Source organism: Meleagris gallopavo, chromosome 11, assembly GCF_905368555.1.
Source record: "Meleagris gallopavo chromosome 11, MGAL_WU_HG_1.1, whole genome shotgun sequence".
Lineage (NCBI taxonomy): Eukaryota > Metazoa > Chordata > Aves > Galliformes > Phasianidae > Meleagris > Meleagris gallopavo.
Window position 1 is genome coordinate 18,705,864 of NC_139414.1, and position 19,681 is coordinate 18,725,544.

Here is a 19,681-nt window from a genome sequence, read left to right on the forward strand (position 1 = left end):
TTACTCATTCTGTCTCTATAGTCATCACTTGCACCATACTAGCAAATATTTGTAAGAAGAGAAAGCATGTTCCTATGCATAGAGAACTCAGTGACGTACCCCAGCTGGAGGGCTGTGAGCAGATCCCAGGTGACAAATGATGGCTGTTCTCCTGCTGCAGCTCCGGGACACGTACTCCAAGAGTGGCACTGCTTGTCTGACTGGAGAGGAGCTGGGAGACCTCATCCAGAACTTAGACGTGATGGAAAGCAAAGACAGAGTGGCTGACCCCTGCTGGCAAGTGAAGTGGCACCTGGGAAAGTTAATTAAAAAGGTATTTGGGAGCTGATATGCTGGAGTGGTGGAGCGTGGTGCTGTTGGAATTTAGATCCTAAAGCATGTAAAGAATGCTAATAGCAGGATGAAGTGGAAAGTGAAAATGAGCCTGGCTGAAAAATCAGAACTGTTTTCAGATTCCCATCTCCAGCAGGTGAAGAGTTCCTCTCGTCCACAGATACTTGCTTCAGGCTGAAACTTACCTGAATGCAAATCTTGCATCCCAGAATGGATCCTCTGTTTGTATTCTGAAATCTTGTCTCCTTTGGTGGAAGTTCTGCCAGTGAAGTCCCTGCAGGAGGAAAACATCATGTTTAGGGATTGACCTATCCACCAGCTCCTGCTTGCTTGCAAAAAGCTCGCCTGGATGGTGCTGGAGATAAATTTTGGATGGGTGGATGAATGGATAGTGAGAAATGTGTTGGGGCAGAGCAGGCAGCTGGCTGCAGCATCTGTCAGCCAGGATGAACCATCCCAGAGCATCAGCAGGGCTGCTGCACCACTGCGGGTAACCAGCACTCAGCAAATGGAAAGGAGGGAGCTACACAAAGTAAGATATGTGGAGTTAAAAACTTAGGTAGGAGTATTAAATGAAATGTCATTTCTCAGGACCAAGATCCCACAGATGTGCAGCACTGCCAAAGGTGTGAATGGAATCTGGTCCTTGTTCACCATTTCATTTAAGAAAAGCACTAGAGTCTGATTTTGCATGAGATTTAAACCCAGATGGCTGAGCTCTCTTGAAAACATTTTCCCCAGGGTTTAGTTGCATAAAAGATATAAAATACTTCATTATGACAAATTAATAGGCTTTTTTTTTAATTAGCTCTTTGATCAAATTCAGAATAGCATGCACTTGTGAGTGGGGAAAGGAGAGTTTTCTGCATCCTTCACTTTCTGCTGACAAGCTAATGAGTTTTCTCTGTGTTTGTTGGCAGATGATGTCAAGAATCCTTCAGGAAAACATGTCTGCAATCAATGGTACTACAATAATTTTATTAATCGTGGTAAAAGGGATCTGCTGGTGGTGTCTGAAATGGGTATAGTGACTTGAGTAATGCTGCAAAACCCAGAAAACGTGGACTCGGGTGTTGTGCAGTTACACAGGGCATGGAACAGTGCCTACCTATTTCAGGAGGGCAGATTTCCAGGAGCCAGGAGGGCAGTCCTAAGGGGACTGAGGGGCAGTGAGGTGCCTGGCCTGGGGATGAGGCAAGGGTGTTCGGTCTGTGATTTAACCAGCTAAAAACCTAAAGCCAGACAGCACAGCCACGTTCAGCAGGGGATAGACGCGTCTCCTTACGTCCTTGCTTCTCACTGGTGACCCTGTTTCTCATCCCCATGTAGGTGACAGGAGCCAGGCACTGCCACGCAGGGATGAGCCGCCGCAAGGCCCCACGCTCAGGATAGCAGCACATCTGACGGGCAGCAGCAAGAGGAGCTCCACGTCCCCACACAGTAAGGGGCAGCCTTCACACAGTAGTCATGGAGCTTCTCTCACTTGTAGTTAACGTAGGCTTTTATACTTGCATGGAATTAATAGCAAGAAGGAAATCACGAGTCTCCTTGTCCCACACACTGCGTTTGTCAGCTCATTGCAGGTGGAGGCTGCTCACAAGTTGTGTCCCCCAGTGGCCCATCTTGGTGCTCTTCAACATCCTTATCAGTGACATAGTGGGATCGACTGCACACTCAGCAAGTTTATGGATGTCACCAAGCTGAGTGGTGCAGTCAGTACAGTAGATGGAATGGATGCCATCCGCAGGGACCTGGACAGGCTTGAAAACTGGGTCATGTGAACCTAATGAGGTTCAGCAAGGCTGCATACAAGGTGTTGTACTTGGGTTGGGGCAATCTCAGATACATGTACAGACTGGGAGAAGGAGTTGCTGAGAGCAGCCCTGTGGAGAAGGACGTGGGGGTCCTGGTGGACAAAAAGCTCGACACAAAGCTCGACATCTGCTCTTGCAGATGAAAAGGCCAACAGTATGCTGGGCTGCCAACAGGGAGAAGGAGGGAATTGTCCCCTCTGCTCTGCCCTCCTGAGGCCCCATCTGGAGTGCTGCATCCAGGCCTGGGGCTCCCAGCACAAGAAGGATGCGGAGTTGTTGGAGTGAATCCAGAGGAGGGACACAAAGATGATCAGAGGGCTGGAGCACTTCACTTATGAAGAAAGCCTGGGGGAGCTGGGCTTGATCAGCTTGGAAAAGAGCAGCCCTGCCCATGGCAGGGACTTGAAACTAGATGATCTTTGAGATCCCCTCCACACTAGCCATCATTTGATTCTCACAGGATGGGAACAAAGCTTGTTCTCTTTGGTACCTCACCGCCTTCTCCTTGGGAATCTTCATCAGATAAAATAAAAATTCTCTTCCTGATGTTAAGCTTTCCTCTTCTCTTTCCTTTAATTTCCTGTTGTTGCAAGCCCCAGCTGCTATGGTGACAGACCTATAGGCAAGGAGATGTGACATTCAGGCTCTGCTAATGAAAGGCTTCGTGGGGTTTCATCAACTCAGAGGGTACCAACCACAAATTGATGTTTTAACTTTGTTACCAAGTAACAGCACTTGTTGGCTTTTCTCTTATTTGAGAGCACACAGAAAATAAAAAATAGTTTGTGTGAATTCTCACATAATGCTGAACAGCTTAATTGTGGACTTCCTAATTGTTTTGAGAGGATGGAGCTAACGAACTGCTCTGGGAGGGGCAAGTTTCCTTACCTGTCTGCTCACAGCAGGTGCCGTGCAGGCTTTTAACTTCACATCTCTCTTCTTTCCCAAGTAGATTACTTGTCCCACAGAGGCATCGGACAGAAAATCCACAGCTGGGAGTCGTCGAGGAGAGGCCACTCCTTCCTCTACAACGTGGAGCTGTGGAACGGTGAGCTGGTGGTGCCCCAGACAGGCTTCTATTACATCTACTCACAGACTTATTTTCGCTTCCGCGAAAATGAGAACGAGGACTCGGATTTGTTGGAACGAATAAGGAATCCCAAGCAGCTCGTCCAGTACATTTACAAACTGACGAATTACCCAGATCCCATTCTGCTCATGAAAAGCGCAAGAACAAGCTGCTGGTCCAAAAAGGCTGAGTATGGACTTTACTCCATCTACCAGGGCGGGGTGTTCCAGCTGAAAAAGGAGGACAGGATTTTTGTCTCGGTTAGTAACAGTGATATAGTTGACATGGACAAGGAGGCAAGCTTTTTTGGAGCCTTTATGATTGGTTAAAAGACAAAAACTGTGCTCTGGAGGAAGCAAAGCCAGGACCAACCCAAAATTCTGTAGAACAGGATACGAAGCACACACTATAACAACAGCAGCAAAACCAGGCTCCCTGTGTTCCACTCACTCCCTCACTGCCATGGCCAGGAAGGAGCCTGGCAGCAGCAGGTTGGCAGTGCTTTGTGTGGCAGGAGCTGGGCACATTCCGGATGGCCCAGTGCCATGCTGTGTCCTGCAGGAACCACGGAGCTGCTGTGGGTGCTGATGGGGCTGGAGGAAAGTTCCACCTGTCATCTGTATCTCTCGTGCTAGGAGCCTTCCTAGTCCCCAGAGGAATTATTCTGGAAGTTTTTGTTGAAACCAGAGTTTCCCAAAAGGGAAAAGCCATCGGTAGCTCACACTGCATGTCTTCATCTCATTTCCCAAAGCATTTAAGCACCTAATTAATTTTAAGCACACACAGTCTGACTAAACCTGGGGTATTTACATGCTTGAAATTAAATATGTGCTTAAGCATTTTCCAGGATCATGGCTTGAGTAAGCACACCGCTCTGTCTCAATTAGTATATCACAGGTAAAAACAGCTGCTGAAAGGGCACAGGAGAGGTTTTGAAATCAATCAGTATTTTGGGATCAGCACATTACAACGCCTATTTACCCTAATTGCTGTACTGCAAAGATTTCACCATGCCTCCAACAGCCTCAGTAATGCAGTTACACTTGTTGACAGCAAGTACTTGATTTAAAAAAAAAAAAAAAAAAAAGTGTTTTTCTCTAAATGCTGAATTCTATTCGATATTTGCCACAAATTGAGCATGACACAGTTATTCTATGTTTGCTTGCACTGGCCTGGATTATGTAAAGGTGCAAGGCAGAATGACAGCCTGATGACTAACGTTTTAGGCAAAACATACGCAACTATCCATGCTTAACCAGCTGCAGTGCAGATAATGCTGTTTTGATGCTTATTTTGTTTGTAGGAATGGTTGAAAAGCTTTCATAACTTCTTTGAAATTTGAACTGACCACTAATTGTATGAGGGGGACTGCAGTTGAATGTGAGTCTAAGGTGGATGGGCATAAATGAGCACATCTGCAGCAGTGTCATTGTGAATACACTAATGTGCACCATGGATGCATTTTGCCCAGGTTCAGAGAAACCAATGGGAAAAAGAAAAGAGGAAAGTAGGAGAAAGAAAAAAAAAAAAAGGAGGAAAAAGGTAGATGCTTTGCAAGTGCTACTTTCAGTCAACACTCCTGGCAATATTGCCAGGAGAAAACCTGTTTGTTTTTTAAATATATTAAGGTTGCCGTGGAAACCTTCCCATTCACCTTCCATTGTGGTAATTAAATCACTGTGCACAGAGAGACAGGCATCGTTCATCTCTGCTTTGTCAACAAGAGGCACTGAAAGGGCACAAGGGCCAGTGCTCACCTGAGCTCCTGCGGTTGGTGGCTTCAATAGCAGAGACCTTCACGATAGCAGAGACCTTCAGCAGAGCCCTCCTTTTGTTTTTAGGACAAAGAAACACAGGTGTGAGCCTGAAACGACAAGTCAAACTTCAGCCTGCTGTTTCAACACAGCATCGTATATAACGATTTCAGTGGTAATCAAATATGTGAAATTCTCCATCATTTATTAGAGTACATGGTTTGGACCCAACTCAAGTCTGTTGTGACATAGAACAGACAACATATCTGGAGTTGTCTTCCCGATTTCAGGACTTAATTCAGAAATTGTTTTGCCTGGCAGAGAAGGATGGGGGGAACAGAGCTGTTCCCAACACAACGGGATGCTGCTGCATTGGAAAACTGACACCTGACTTCTGTGGCTGCTTATCTTTTCACTTGGGCATGTATTTTTTGTGTGTGTGGTTTTTGTCTTTTTTTTCCCCAACAACTTATGTTAAAAATGTTTTTTTAAAGTTATTTGAAAGAGATTTATTTGAACTGTGAAAAAGCATTTCCAGTGCTTTCTTAAGAGTCAGAAGCCCTCCGTGTGGGTAAGAATCGATCTGTGTAACGTAGCAGCTGTGGGCTGACAGAAGGGATCCGTGGGGGATCACACACTTGCAGCTGACACGAAGACAAACTATGACACTTTTTGCTTTATTCAACGTTCTCTCTCTGGCTCCCAATGTATATTATGATTGGGAATTCTTTGCTTAGGAACTCACCTGGGCATTATCTTTTTAAATCTAAATGTACCTGTTCTTAGGCCCTGCATGCAGAGCAGAGGATCATACCAAATAATCACATTTTATTTCTGAATAATCCAAAGGCATGCTTGCCAGATATTATCCTGGAGAGAGACTCAAGCTGTGTCTGACAGGACACGTTTGAAGATTAATGGAAAAATGCATCAACTTCTGATTGTACTTTTGCACCGAGTCACACTTCTCATCTCACTTTATGATGAATGGTGAATGTAGCAAATTTTTGTACTTGGGTGTGGGTTGCGGTAAACATATAAGGATTGTAATTTTTCTATGTCTGTTTTATATAAAACGTTTTTAGTAAATACTTACTGAGCCTTTTGGTGTTTATTGGCTTCCATAACAGCAGCCCAGCCCCATGAGTGCACCCCATATCACAGGGATGCCCGCAGGGGTCGGGAAGAAATCATCCCTTTTGTAGAGACTGCTTTTATTTCAACTCTCTTTTCTGGTGTTTCCATGGGAAAGAGGACTTAGCAGCAGCTAACTGCCTGTTATTTTGCCTTGTGTTGCTTCATTACTGCTATTTTTTTGCCTCAGTAAATGTAGTTATTATTGCTTGCAGTGAAGCAGAATTCACTTCACCAGGCGGGATCGGGGATGCATTCCTTGTACTCTGTGCAAATAGATAAGAATCCTGGATCAGACCCTGGGGTTTTAGGATTTCTAATTACACTTTTCATATGTATGACGTGACATTTCTGGGGCTAAGGAAAGTCTGAATGCAGTGATCAAAATAACACAACTAACACATTGAGACAAGAACTCATTCATTCCTCCAAGGTGCCTTGTTCTGTTCAGTCATTGAAGATGGATTAGGATAATTTGGGGTCTGACCCAATTTTCACAGATTGGACTTTTTTATATATAGGTAACACAGACATTTGTAGCTGTTTCCCTCAGAACTCTCTTCCATTCATTCAAACAGACAGAAATTGCACGTTATGTCACATGAACAAAACCCACCCATTCTCCTCTGCCTGACAGCACATCCATCCCTGCTAAGTGCTGGAGCACCACACTGCTATCACAGCACTCCCTTTCCTGCAGCTTTGCTAAGCCAGTACTGCCATCTCCATTAGCTCCTTGGGAAAGTCTTCCAGGTGCCTTCGGGTTGGAGGCTGGGCTGTTACAAATGCTGGCTGATTGCCGGTGCTCAGGACTGCAGAGCAGCAGGTTGGGGCAGGGGTAGGTTTGAGCAGCTTGTCCTTTTCACTGGCTGCTCTGTCAGTGCTAACCTAGTTCATGTTCCTTGTCTGACGCAGGTAACACTGAACACAGAACGTGTAACACTTGCTATGTGAGCAAACATCCAAGGTTCAAACTGCCTTTTAGAAACTAACAATGCGAAGACAACAGAATCCAAGGAACAAATGCCTCTTCAAGACACTTGATTTTGTCTGACTGAATTCTTCAGCTTGTGTAATTCTCAGTTTGTACAAAACTATCATTGTTTATGCCTTACAGCCTCTGGATGAGGGCTGAGAGGATGAAGTGCGGATCTGGTGGTGGACTCAGGCAGGTTATGGCTCCCCATTTCACAAAGAAACCGAAGTAGCATCAGGGCAGCATGACCAAGAATGAACAAGTACACAATCCCATCCTGCACGTTCTAGCACTAACACAAGGGCGTACTACGAGTAGGACACATGTGTGAGTCAGGTGAGCATCCCCACCCCTCGACTGCAAGGCTTCTGTTACGGGGCTGTTTGTCCTATCGCACCAGAAAGTTGTCTGTTGCCTCCAGGAACAAAGCCAGGACAGCCTTGAGTCAGAATCTGGGACTGAATAGCCAGTGACATTGCAAAAATGCAGGACTCATCTCCTACTACTCTTATGCTATCTGCTATTTAATAAACACTTTGTACTTCTGACACAGAACAAACATAGCTGTGGCTGGGGAACCTTCTGTGCATCAGTGACCCAAGAGGAACATCCTCGTGCTGGTGTGACCTAACAGCACATGGAGCTGAAGCACATTGAAAAGACAAACCTAAAATGGATGTCTCTGAGTCAGTGAGTTAGAGCACATCTTTGCTAGCCCATTAACTAACAGCGTTTCAAAGACAGCTTGTAGATGTTAACTTCCATACAACAACTCTAAAGTCATTTCTGCACTTTGCGGTTCTTCAGCAGCTACTCCATTGGCACTGCTCACTGCTGAGAGGTACTAAACCATAACCTTTGAGAGCACTCACCAGCTGCTACCTCCTGTTCTTAAAATACAACGCTTACAATAAAAGTCAAAGAACTGCCCCTAGATAGAATTAAAAAAAGATGCTTTTCTGCGGATCGTAGAAGACGCGTCCTTTTTTAATGGCAGATCTCTCCCTTGAAGTCTGTTTTGCATGGAAAGCCATAATAAATCTCTCTCAGATATTTCCATGACAACAAACCATAATATAAACTAGAATTAAAACTTTATTGGATGAGGAGTGAATGGAAAGAATGGAACATAGGACAGAGATCTCAAAACACAGTCAACAGAAATTCTACCTTACCTCCAGCACTCAGTACAGCTCTAATGCTGCAGAAGGGAAGCAGCAATATTTTAAGAGCTCTCTGAAAGGTAAGTGTCCCCTGTAATGCTGTTTTGTTTTGCTTTGAAGTATTTTTGAATGTCTGTTCTGGCTGTTCATTTAGTTAGTGGATAAACCTGTGCCTAAAAAATCCTTATCTTCTGCCTCTTTCTCTCATCCCAGCTATATTAGTGATTTCAATCTTTCCTGTGGCTGGTAAGGCAACATAAAATACCGTTCCTGCAGCCAAGAGCAGGTAGATGAGTGCCTGGAACCACCTTCTCTCACAGCTGTTCTATCTGCTCTCACCACTGTCCTTCAGTATATGCGAAGCAGACGCAGGAGCTCATCATCACACCAACTCAATGGCATTTCAGCTCTTTATGGCCCATTAAGATGTGGCCTTCAGTACCCAAAGAATCAAAACCAGGGATTGCTTTCTTCGCTCTCAGCTGTTTTTTCTGGCACTGACCCTAAGAAGGAAAAGCCACTCCTGAATCATGCTTCAAAACCCCTTTGAACAAGCAGGGCAGCAAAACTGTTGGATTCAAAGAACGACTGCAATCCCTGATCCAAGTGGGTCAGGGCATCAAACTCCCAGTGAATTAAGTGTTATTTCACTGCATTACAAACCTGGGCTCCCAGGAGAATAGAGGTCTGCTGCCGCCTCAGTTCAAGTACCATTTTAAGAAAGGAGAAGATTTGTCTGAAAGACTGAAGCTCTTGTCTCCCAAGGGAAAGGGAAATGGTCATTTTTGACAAGATACAAGTCAGCAAAAATGGGAGGAATTTCATGAGAATAAAGGCTGCTCTCTGCACGGTCACATCCACAGCTTCAGGCCCTTTGCTCTGCCAAGCACCCAGGTCTTGCAGCTAATGCCACTGGCCTGAGAATGTGTGGGGGTGGGAAGAGTGAAAGCATTCTTTAGAATAACTGGAACTACTTGGCAGCTATTCAGGAGCCGGACTCCACGAGCCTTATGGGTCCCTTCCGACTTGGGGTATTCTAAACAGGGACAGTTGCCCACTGCTCTATCATATAAATACATCACTTAAATTAGGTCAGAGTCAACATTGTAATACTGAAATAGCTGGATGCTGGCAGCATACGGCCCACGATTCTTCACAAGAAATCAGTGAAGCAGTTGCATGGGCAGCTGGATAAGCAAAGCGAGAGGACGATAGGCTCTTCCTTTTTGTTTTTTGTTTTTCCCAAATGAATTCATTTGTGGCTATATTCCATAAAATTCAGCAGCACTTTAATAACTTGCTACGAAACTGTCTCACAGTGCAAGAGCAGGAATGACCAATACTGACTCCAATGAAGCTGCAAAGCGTGCCGAAATTAGGATACGGACAGGGCACTAAGGCTAATGCATCACTATGGAAGGTGCTGCAAAGTGCTCAGCTGCCAACAGGCACGTCCCGAGGAGCAGGCAGAGTAACTGCCGTGTCACCCTGCTCTGTTCTTCAGTAAAGCCTGGCAGTTGTGCAATAGCAACACCAGCAGATGGTGGGCATACGTGTGTGCGTGTACTTGAAAAGCAGCACCAAGCTCTGTTTCCGTGCTGCATTAAGCCGGATGCCAGCGTGCACTCAGAACGCAGGTGGTGGTGGTGGGGGGGTCCCTGTTCTGCCCCTGAGCTCACCTTGAGCTGCTTCCCTCAGCCAGGGCTCGCGGGCACAGCATCAGGATCAGCCTCAGAGAGATGCGGGATGCTGCAGCTGGGGAGCCCAGCAGCCCCGAGGGCTCTGCCTGCGGAGCGCAGAGCCACGCTGAACGAGAACGGAATTGCAGGTGAATCAGAGAGAGGGCGACGGCTGCAGCTTCACCCGTCTGTAGCCTTACCGCGCTCCTGCCAACGTCCAAGGGCAACGAAACGACGGACAGTGACCGCAGCCGTCCCCGCGCCCATCGCTGTCCCCACGCGCCCGCCAGCCCGCGCATCTCGGATTTTACACGCGTGGAGAACGCCGCACCGACCCGTCCCAGTAGCGACAGCTGCTCCGAGGGCGCACGCCATCGCCCTTCACCGCCTCGACGGCGGCAAGCGGAGAGCGAGCTCGTGAGGACGGAGCTCAGCGGGCAGCCCAGCACCGCGGCCACGGGGAGGGAGCCCGCGGGGACGCCCGGCCCCGGAGGGGCGTCCCACGAGGAGGAGCGGAGGAGAAGGACGAGCGGAGCGCGCACGTCGGTCTAAACTCGCCGCAGAGAGCGGAGCCGCTCCGCGCCCGCGGAGGCAGCGCCTACGCCCGCAGTGACGCGCGGAGGGACCGGCCCCCGGCCGGGAGGGGAGGGGGGGCGGAGCGGGGCCGCGTCCGTCCCCGCCTCCCGCACCTGCCCCATCCCCGGTCCGGGCGCGGAGCGGCTCCGCGCGGGGATGCGCAGCCCGCGGCGGCACGATGCGGGAGGGGAGCGCGGAGAACAGGACGGGCGGCGAGTCCCCGCTGCACCTCTTCCCCGCGCCCGTGCTCACCGGCATCACCGTCGCCTGCGTCCTCCTCTTCGTCGTCGGGGTCCTCGGCAACCTGATGACCATGCTGGTGGTGTCGCGGTTCCGGGACATGAGGACCACCACCAACTTCTACCTGTCCAGCATGGCCTTCTCCGACCTGCTCATCTTCCTCTGCATGCCCCTGGACCTCTTCCGCCTTTGGCAGTACCGGCCCTGGAACTTCGGGGATCTCCTCTGCAAGCTCTTCCAGTTCATCAGCGAGAGCTGCACCTACTCCACCATCCTCAACATCACCGCGCTCAGCGTGGAGCGGTACGTCGCCATCTGCTTCCCTCTGCGAGCGAAGGTGATCATCACCAAGAGGAAGGTCAAGCTGGCCATCCTCATCCTCTGGGCTGTCTCCTTCATTAGTGCTGGTCCCATCTTCGTCCTGGTGGGCGTCGAGCATGAGAACGGCACCAACCCGCTGAGCACCAACGAGTGCCGCGCCACGGAGTACGCCATCCGCTCGGGGCTGCTCACCATCATGGTGTGGATCTCCAGCATCTTCTTTTTCCTGCCCGTCTTCTGCCTCACGGTGCTGTACAGCCTCATCGGGAGGAAGCTCTGGAGGAGGAAGAGGAAGAACATCGGTCCGAGCACTGTCATCAGGGACAAGAACAACAAGCAGACTGTGAAGATGCTAGGTATGGCTCCCCGGGCTCCGTGTTTGCAAGTGTGTGTGCTTCTGTGTGCAAGAGAGGGGAGCCGAGCAATGCCAGATCACTGTCGTTGCTTTTAAAGGAAAGCATCGTTTTAAAACCTTTCTCACAAAGGGCTCCACTTTAAGGTACTTGCAGAACAGCTCTCCCCTTTCCTTAGATTTATTTCTAACCAGTTGGTGCTGGGGATTCTAAAACAGTTAAGGAGATTTTAATAACAACCTCTGACAAAGACAAATATCACTGTTACAATTAGCTCTTGCCCTGGAGATTTTTAGAACATCTTTGGTTGTGGATACCAATGTTATTTATTACAGAGGGTAGTTTATTTGATTTTCAAACTAACTTCTTCTAAACCCACAAAGTTAGCAGCAGACTAAGCAAGCAGGGTGTGATGTGCACCGACTTTCAAATGAAAAGGCATTTTTAGCAAATGGGGGTAATTTAGCAGTGTGGCTGTTTAAGATCATGGAAAGCGATCTTATTTTTGTATTAGAAAAGCAGTAGCCTTTGCTGAACAGTGACCTCTTCATCTCCTTTAGGGTCTGTAATCCCCTAAATTCCCACTGACTTCAGGGTAACAGGATGGAGAAGACAGACGCTGTCAGTCCTGTATTTACACCGCCGCATGGTTTAAACAACAGACACTGCTGGCACACAGAAGAGCACGTTTAGCACAGGGATGCTGGCGGCTCCTGACAAGCACGTGCTGGGAGTTGGCTGCACAGAACCCAAAGTTGCTGCACGGATCCATGCCTGGTCACTGAGCAGTGCTGTGTGCTTTCGCTCTGACAGATCCCAGCATGGTTGGGATGCTTCACACAGGTGCCACTGCAAGGGCTAATGAGCCAGATGGAGAGATGGCAGCGTGCCCTAAGGGGCTTCATTATTGTATAGGAGCCTACCTGACCTTTTGTGAGTGCCCTGCTTTAGTAGTATTACCATCAAACAGCAAAAATAATAAAACCTGCGACATTCTTTGAGCCCTTTCAGCCACGTTTTACAATCCATAGAATTAGTTCAGGTGGGTAAGCGTGACCTTGGAAGTAATTCTTCACTCACGCTGCTAGAGCTTCAGGATTATGGATCTCTATTTACAATAAGTAAATTGCCAGCATGTACTACTGCCATGTTTATCTATCTGCATACTTAACCGTAAGGAATTTCAAAACAGTAAGTGCTTATTTCTGCCCCCAAGTATTGCTGCCAGCACTACGGTATTTCAGACACCTTTTCTTCTTCTGCAAGGGCTGGGAACAACAGGGCAGGGGTGAGCCCTTCCTCTGGCAAAGCCAGTGTTCTGCAAATGAAAACAGCCTGATGCTGGGCAGAAAGAAAAGAAGTAAGTAAAGGCTCAATAGCCACAGATGCACAATGCAATTTGCTCTCACTGCTTTTAGTTTTCTGCCTGAAATCCAGAAGGCACTTCCTAAGACCTCAGCAAGTCATTGAACATCAATTAAATGGGATTAGCATCACTTCTTTTAAACTGTAGAAAGATTATGTGTCTCTAGGATAGTAATTAAACACCAAAACATACAGCCTGACTTTGAAAGGAGCTACCATAACCCATTCCTCTTGAAATCAATGAGATTCTGCACAAGTGAGGATCAAACTGCATTATCAAAACCCCAGTTAGGAGGGATATGCACGCTTACCTGTAAACATATTGGCTATGCTCAATATTCTGTGCACAATGACCACAGTGGTAGTAATCAACATATGGATTAAACTCCAGAGCATGCTTGTGAGCCATGGAAACTTGATCTGAATTTCCCAGGTGGAGAAACTGTGAAGAAAAAAAAAAATCAAAAAAAATCAAAGTGTTGGGCTCAAGAAGATGCAGAGCAGGAAAACAGATACTCTGAATTTCAGCTGTGTGCTGCAGAGTACGCCATAAGTTGCATGTAGCTTTCCTGTCCTTGGAGTAATCATGTGCCAATGCACAGGCAGAAAGGCAGTGTGCCTGTTGTTACCCTTTTGGATGTGCCCTACAAATCCAGGCAGTGGTGGTTTTTTTGTCTTTTGGCCTTTGTCTTAAGCCACTTTGCTTCCCAGGGATTAAATGCTTCACTATAAACCACAGCGCTGGGTCTATCGTTACATATAATTTGCTTTTGTAGGTGCAGACAGCAGGTTACGTTATAATTTCTGTCAGTGCTCTGACTCTTTAACTCTGTTCCTTTGTGGAAAAGATGACTTGATAGCTCAGGTGTGTTGCTACAGCAGAATAGCTGTGCAGTATACAGGCAGGCTGCCTAGGTACAATCAGTTTAAGTATTGCTAATCTATCCTGCCAGAAAATGTACTTGAGAGAAACCTGAAAAGTTACAGGGTACCTTTTCCCACTTGGAGATTAATTGGTTGAAAAAAGAGAATGCTATTTCATTTATTTATTTTTTTTCCTACTCACAGTTAACACACTTTCTTCTGCTGTTTTTTATTGTAGTTGTGGTGGTATTTGCTTTCATACTCTGCTGGTTGCCTTTTCACGTAGGACGATATTTATTTTCCAAATCCTTCGAAGCCGGATCCTTGGAGATAGCAGTGATCAGCCAGTACTGCAACTTGGTGTCCTTTGTCCTCTTCTACTTGAGCGCAGCCATCAACCCCATCCTCTACAACATCATGTCCAAGAAGTACCGCGTCGCCGCGTGCCGGCTCTTTGGACTCAAAGCCCTGCCAAAGAAAAGACTCTCCAGCACCAAGCAGGACAGCTCACGTGCATGGACAGAACCCACCGTCGCCACGTGACACGGGGTCCAGTGCCAGAGCATCACACACCAGTGTTACCAGAGAGCCATCACGGAGGGGACGTGGGGCAAGACACAAATCGACGAGGAAAGCTGCACTTGTGTCGTCACCTGGATTTGCTGGGAGATGTCACATAAGCAGTGAAAGATTTTTTAAAATTACCTACACCTTGAGAATACAAAAGGAGACACGTGGTTACAGCATTTGGCAACAATCAAGTGATATTTGTCTGCTGCTTTTGTCCATATGACATCTAAAGGGAGCTTATAAACAAGATGGAGAACGACTTTTGACTTGGTGTATAGTGATAGGACAAGGGGGAATGGTCTTAACTAAAAGAGGGCAGATTTAGGTTGGATGTTGGGAGGAAATTCTTTACCCAGAGGGCAGTGAGGCCCTGGCACTGCTGCCCAGAGCTGTGGGTGCCCCATCCCTGGAGGTGCCCAAAGCCGTGGATGGGCCCTGGGCAGCCTGAGCTGGTGGAGGCACCCAGACCATGGCAGGGGTTGGGACTGGATGGACTTTAATGTCTCTTCCAAACCCAAACCATTCTATGATTCTATGATATGATTTTTTAACACAGGGGAGCCAGGCTTCCCCATTTCTAACAGGCAAACATAGCCCGGCTCTACTGAGAGCCCATGTAGCTCTGGTAACTGCTAAACACGAGCTGAAGTTTTCCAGAGTTAACTTCTGTTTTTTGCTAAGAATTTTGCTAACATATAGCCCGACCCTGAAGAGAGAAAATTTAATTGCCTTTTTGAAGTAGTAATCATAGAATTTGATACACCTTTCATAATTTCAATTTTTAAAACAAGTTCCAAAAAGGAGAAATAAAAATGGGCAGCTTTCAAACATGCTCAAATTAATGACCCTCGCATCATGTGTGAATAGAAATAAAAAAAATCTTCATTGAAGTGGCATAAAACATGGCTGTGCTGGAACATTTTGGGAATGTGTATCAGTGGGACAAGGAACGGTGCTGCCTTCGGGACTGCAGTGATGCTGTGAAGATTGGGAATGCAATCTCCCACAGTCATTTTTTGGTTTTACCAGCTGACTCACTTCTACTTGCTCTGCTCGGCTTGACTGTGAGTGACTCACTGTACTCAAACTTGGGAGCTGTTGGCTGTCCCAGTATTGGTGCCTGTGCACACTGCAGCCTGAGGACAGGTCTGCCTCTAAGATGCCCTGGGTTGGGATCAGTCACTCCTGAGTACCGTACGTGCCAGCAGAGCCCATGCTGTGGCAGCACTGGTGTGCTGCAGTATCACATCCACTTACTTTTAGACCTGCAAAACTCAGAAAATATACATTAAGACCCACAGGCAGACACGTTCTCATACTTGATTCATAAAAATCTTAAATTCGACTGATTTTTGTGACTCAAGTATGTCATTAAAAAACCAAATCAAATCAGAAAACCTTCCACACCTTGTGCTAATCTGTATGCCTTATATCACATCTGTCGTCACACCTATACATAGATGTTGTGGTCCAGCTAATAGAGCTTGAGTGTGTGCATGTGCAATAGCAGCTTTTATTTATTTGGTTCCTCTATTTATTACCAGCTGGCCCACAACTGATTCTACATAAATTGTCTGTTCACAAGATTCCTATTGCTTCTAAGCTCCCACTGCTGACTATGGGCTGCATTCTGCCTGTTATACCTTTGCTGGTGGTGCTGCTCAGGTGTAAGTGAAAAGAGAATTTGGCCCCTTCTGCACCTGTTGGTGGGGCTGGGCGACTGCAGCCTGTCCCAGAAGGGGCAAACAACAGGAGCAGCAGCAGATGGAAGCTGTACAGGGGCAGCCTAGCAAGGCTTACCTCATTGGAGTCTCTGGTGTGGGCTGAGCCCTTTAGAAGAGCAGCACCCATGGCATCCTCTCTCCCTTTTGTCTCTGACCACTTCTGCCTTTCTGTTTATTTTGTTCTTTCCTTTGCTGTCAGCTGACAAGCAGATCTGGTGGCAGACATCATGCAACTCAGGGAAACAAGAAATCGAGGAGTCTGTGAAGATGTGAGCTCACTAATTACATGTCTGTGTAAATGAACCGATCCCGCCGTCACGTAAGCGTTTTGAGTTTCAGCTGTGTCTGTGGTATTAAATGTGAGCAGAAAAAGAAATAAAGCGCCGAGAGTCTCTATAGAGCTGAGGGTGGGTGCTGAGGGAGGGGGAGGCATGGCCATGGGCTGCAGGAAAAGATTTGGGCCCTGGCAGATGTTTCACACACACTGTAGCAGTCACTCGACCAGGTTGCACTTCACCATCCATTATCTTTGCCTCCCTAAGGTGCTAAAATATTTCCATACAGAAATGCTGAAGTTGGTGGAGTTGCCCTTACTGCTATAGTGGGCTGGTGGTTGGGGTCTGGAAGTGGGCTGGTCTGACTGGGGTGCTTCTTCAGACAGCTGCTGGGACTTTGTGGGCTACTTCTACCAAAGAGACAGGAAAAGCATCTGCTGGGCAACTTTGGCACCATAAAATCAGATGTCAGGTGCCTCCAGAAGGGTACGTGATGTCCCTGTGGGATGAATATGCAGCTGCCTACCTCTGGGGTATGCTGCTGCTGGAATTCCATTAGAAAAAAAAAGAAAAAGAAAAAAAAAAAATCAACTGTTCAGCTTTTAAATAACATTTTCTACCTAGAACAGATACTGAAGTCACAGGACAGCCACGATGGCCAATGCTTCCCAGGAGGAACAGCATTTCTCTGCTGTCCTCAGGCTGTTCTACAGCCCTTCATTTTCCCAGCACCACCTCCCCCCAATGCCTCTTCTGTCTAAAGGAGCACAGTTCTCTCCCCAGCACAGTTTTGGACCTGAATGTGGCTTTTGGGGTCTGCTTTACCTGCAGTGAAGGGGGAGCATTGCAGGTGCTGGGCTGCTCAGGAGTGTGACAGCAGCACAACCACTTGCAGCTGTGAGCTGTGTGTTGCACTGCTGCAAACTCTCTCCTGTAGGAACAAACTCTGCCAGCTCCAACTGAAAAAGAAAACCATATAAGGGCTTTACGAGTCAAAATTTTGCTGTATTCTCACTGCCCTGTACGTAAGGAATGCACATAGGAGATAACTGGAAGCTCACTCATTAAACAGCTCAAATTTTAAGAGATTTCCCAATGCTACAGTTCATATTGCAACTTTGCAGATAAACAGAACAGATTTGGCTGCATCTTATTTATCAGCAACATCTTAAGCTGGTGATAAAATAGGTCAGAAGCACTTTACCAGAAAGGTCCATTCATTTTAGAAAAGTACCTTTGATGGAAGCGTCCACAGGCAGAAAATCATGTCCTATTGTATTGCTTGCCAAAAATAAGACGTTCTGGAAAAGCAGCACTTACATGTCAAATCTGGAGCTGCAAGATGCTCAGAACTGATGGAAGTTTCTATCACATGACATCACCTAAGCACTATTTAGAGCTGCAGCTTCACCTAAATACCCTGAGAACCTGAGTGTGGGGCAACAGCTGGTGCCCCAAACCCACCGCTGCACGGTGACATCGCTGTGCCATGCTGCCTTCCAGCTGGGCTGAAGCTTGCATGAAAATTAACAGTCACAGTTTTGTTTCATTTTCACTACAGAAAGGCACTGTGAAGCAAAGCTGTATGTCCGTGTATTTTGTTGTCATCTCTCTTGGGTAAATCAACATTCCCCAGCAGGACTTGTAATAGTACAAGTGGAGTGAAAGCAGATGAAGAAAAAGACAAATGTAGTCCATCTCATATTAATGAAGGTCTGTAGTTCAAACAAACACTTCTGCTTGTTGCAAAAGTTTTTGGTTGAGCCTTGGAACAACAGTAACAGCAGCACATGCCGTGCACACCAGCATTACCAAACACAACTTGTATGAGCTGACACACTCGATAGCAAAGGCTTTTTGCTGTTTTCCATGCTTGCTTTGTTTCCCTCCTGGGAAGGGAAATGATGATTTGGTGACGTGCGAATTCACCCTAAAACTCCTGCAAATTCTCACCCCAAATTAAGCTAATATTCATGATCACATGAGCACGCATGCTGCCCCATCAATAGCACCTTGGGATTTTATTTTATTTTTTTAATCAACTGGTGACAATGCAATCAATTTTTGTAAAATTCACTGTGCAGAAAGAGATGCAGTTTTCTATTTTTGACTGAACGCTGCAGGTCTGAGCCCATGGCACAGCTGCCAGGAAGGAAGCAGGTGAGCAGCACAGTGCTTGTAGCAGGCCCTCCCTAAGCATCCCTGGTTTAATCCCAATATGCCAACACCACTTGAGACAGTCGGCTCATGGCAGCAGTTCCTCTCACATATGAAGCCAGTTGGCAGAAGGAGAGCTTGCGACCCTGGTGTGGGCATATCACAGGAAGAAAAGGTACCTATCTGAGCTATGGGTGAATGAGTGCAGTACTTGCACGGCATTAGGGCTGAATTTCTCCACTCCATTCACACGCTGATCCTCACAACACTTCTGTTTGCTCTGGTTTATTTGCAGAGAATAACAGCTTTTGTATGACTGAAATTGAGAGAGATGAGCAAATGAAATCACCAAGAAATGAGCACACTGACCCGAGAAGCTATTTCTTTACTGTGCTAGTAAACCTAAAAATAGGTTTGATTGCATGCCATCCCACCCACGCTGGCAATTAGTATAACAAACGTAACTACTCCAACTAATCACAGCATATTCCCTGAACAACTGCGGATAGCCAGCTAACCTGCTGTGCCTGAAAGCACCTTCTGAATCCTCTCATTTGCTTTTTTATTTCACCCAGGAAAGAATGTGTGCACTGAGAGCGCAGCTGTCAAGAGCAGAAACAGATGCAATTGCTTACAACTTATTAAATGCACTACCAGTAAAATGGCCTTTTCAAGGGATCTCAGCTGGCTGTGAAAATATTGAAACAAAATGTCCCTATCTTCCCCCCTGCTTACCCGTGGTTCTCATTTCTGAGAAGAACAGGAGATGACATTTAAATCTTCACTCCAAGGCAGGTGAATATCGAGGACGGAGAATTTCAGTGAATCATAATACATCACAAGTTCTGCAATCACTGTAATTCTAGAGAAAGATTCGTAGAGGAAATAGAATTCATAGGTAAGATTTCCAGCTGGACAGGCCTAGCAGGAACGCTCCGCAGGGCTGACGCGGCCTCCAGGCCCACTTGTGCTTCTCTGTGCTGAGTTCAGCTGAGCTGAAGCCCAAGGCACAACAAATGGCCCTCAGGCAGCAAATACAAACCTCCCTCCATTGGCAGGCTTCAACTGCTCTCCACCACCTGCAGACACTCAGCCAAGCATTGCAAACCAAGGTGTGTTTCACACCAGGTAACCAAGTGGTGGTTATTAGTCTGTAGGCATCATAACAAGACCTTGTTAAAGAGATCGTTTTGGCAAGCACTGTTAGAATAAACAAAAAAGCTGAGAAACCAAGGGGGAAAAAAAATACATTTCCATAGGAACTCACGTTGCAAATAGAGGTAATTGAAGAAGTAAAAATGCTGTATTTATGCA

The 19,681-nt window shown here is 46.8% G+C and overlaps 4 protein-coding genes across 9 annotated transcripts in view; 2 read left to right on the forward strand and 2 right to left on the reverse strand.

Annotated features, from left to right (window-relative positions):
- Positions 1-3,174, reverse strand: part of LOC146543652 (uncharacterized) — a 24,077-nt gene extending 20,903 nt beyond the window's left edge. For 4 of the 5 annotated variants that reach the window (XM_085232857.1, XM_085232858.1, XM_085232855.1 and 1 more), the window contains exons 1-2: positions 2,643-3,100; positions 519-607 (exon numbers count right to left, since the gene is read on the reverse strand). In XM_085232857.1, the coding sequence (XP_085088983.1) occupies positions 519-607; positions 2,643-2,786 (233 nt within the window). In that variant the 5' untranslated portion in view covers positions 2,787-3,100. Of the gene's footprint in view, positions 1-518; positions 608-2,642 lie in introns of all 5 variants that reach the window. The other variant, XM_085232859.1, reaches the window with a different exon arrangement.
- Positions 1-6,061, forward strand: part of TNFSF10 (TNF superfamily member 10) — an 8,930-nt gene extending 2,869 nt beyond the window's left edge. The window contains exons 2-5 of the mRNA XM_085232854.1: positions 161-313; positions 1,254-1,296; positions 1,663-1,773; positions 3,097-6,061. Of these exons, the coding sequence (XP_085088980.1) occupies positions 161-313; positions 1,254-1,296; positions 1,663-1,773; positions 3,097-3,545 (756 nt within the window). The 3' untranslated portion in view covers positions 3,546-6,061. The remainder of the gene's footprint in view (positions 1-160; positions 314-1,253; positions 1,297-1,662; positions 1,774-3,096) is intronic.
- On the reverse strand, positions 4,281-10,297 carry LOC146543653 (uncharacterized). The gene is made up of 3 exons (XM_085232860.1): positions 10,123-10,297; positions 9,923-10,049; positions 4,281-6,370 (listed from the first exon to the last, which is right to left on the reverse strand). Exons 1-3 carry the CDS (start codon positions 10,295-10,297, stop codon positions 6,331-6,333), a joined length of 342 nt encoding a protein of 113 aa, XP_085088986.1. The 3' UTR covers positions 4,281-6,330.
- A 195-nt stretch (positions 10,298-10,492) lies between these two features.
- On the forward strand, positions 10,493-14,321 carry GHSR (growth hormone secretagogue receptor). Of its 2 annotated transcripts, none has more exons than XM_010716898.4 (2): positions 10,493-11,415; positions 13,880-14,321. In XM_010716898.4, the coding sequence occupies exons 1-2, from the start codon at positions 10,677-10,679 to the stop codon at positions 14,182-14,184; spliced, it is 1,044 nt and encodes a 347-aa protein (XP_010715200.1). In that variant the 5' UTR covers positions 10,493-10,676; the 3' UTR covers positions 14,185-14,321. The 2 variants fall into 2 exon arrangements, with proteins under 2 accessions (XP_010715200.1, XP_085088979.1); XM_085232853.1 differs by having other exon boundaries at positions 13,928-14,321.
- The last annotated feature ends 5,360 nt before the right edge of the window (positions 14,322-19,681 follow it).

Bases quoted from the DNA above. Each gene is read 5' to 3' on its own strand.
- GHSR (XM_010716898.4), top strand. From the start codon at position 10,677: ATGCGGGAGGGGAGCGCGGAGAACAGGACGGGCGGCGAGTCCCCGCTG. The intron at 11,416-13,879 runs GTATGGCTCCCC...TTTTTATTGTAG, and splicing joins GCAGACTGTGAAGATGCTAG to TTGTGGTGGTATTTGCTTTC.
- LOC146543653 (XM_085232860.1), bottom strand. From the start codon at position 10,297: ATGGCGTGCGCCCTCGGAGCAGCTGTCGCTACTGGGACGGGTCGGTGC. The intron at 10,050-10,122 runs GTAAGGCTACAG...GTTCTCGTTCAG, and splicing joins TGGACGTTGGCAGGAGCGCG to CGTGGCTCTGCGCTCCGCAG. The intron at 6,371-9,922 runs GTGAGCTCAGGG...CTATTTGCACAG, and splicing joins GCTGAGGGAAGCAGCTCAAG to AGTACAAGGAATGCATCCCC.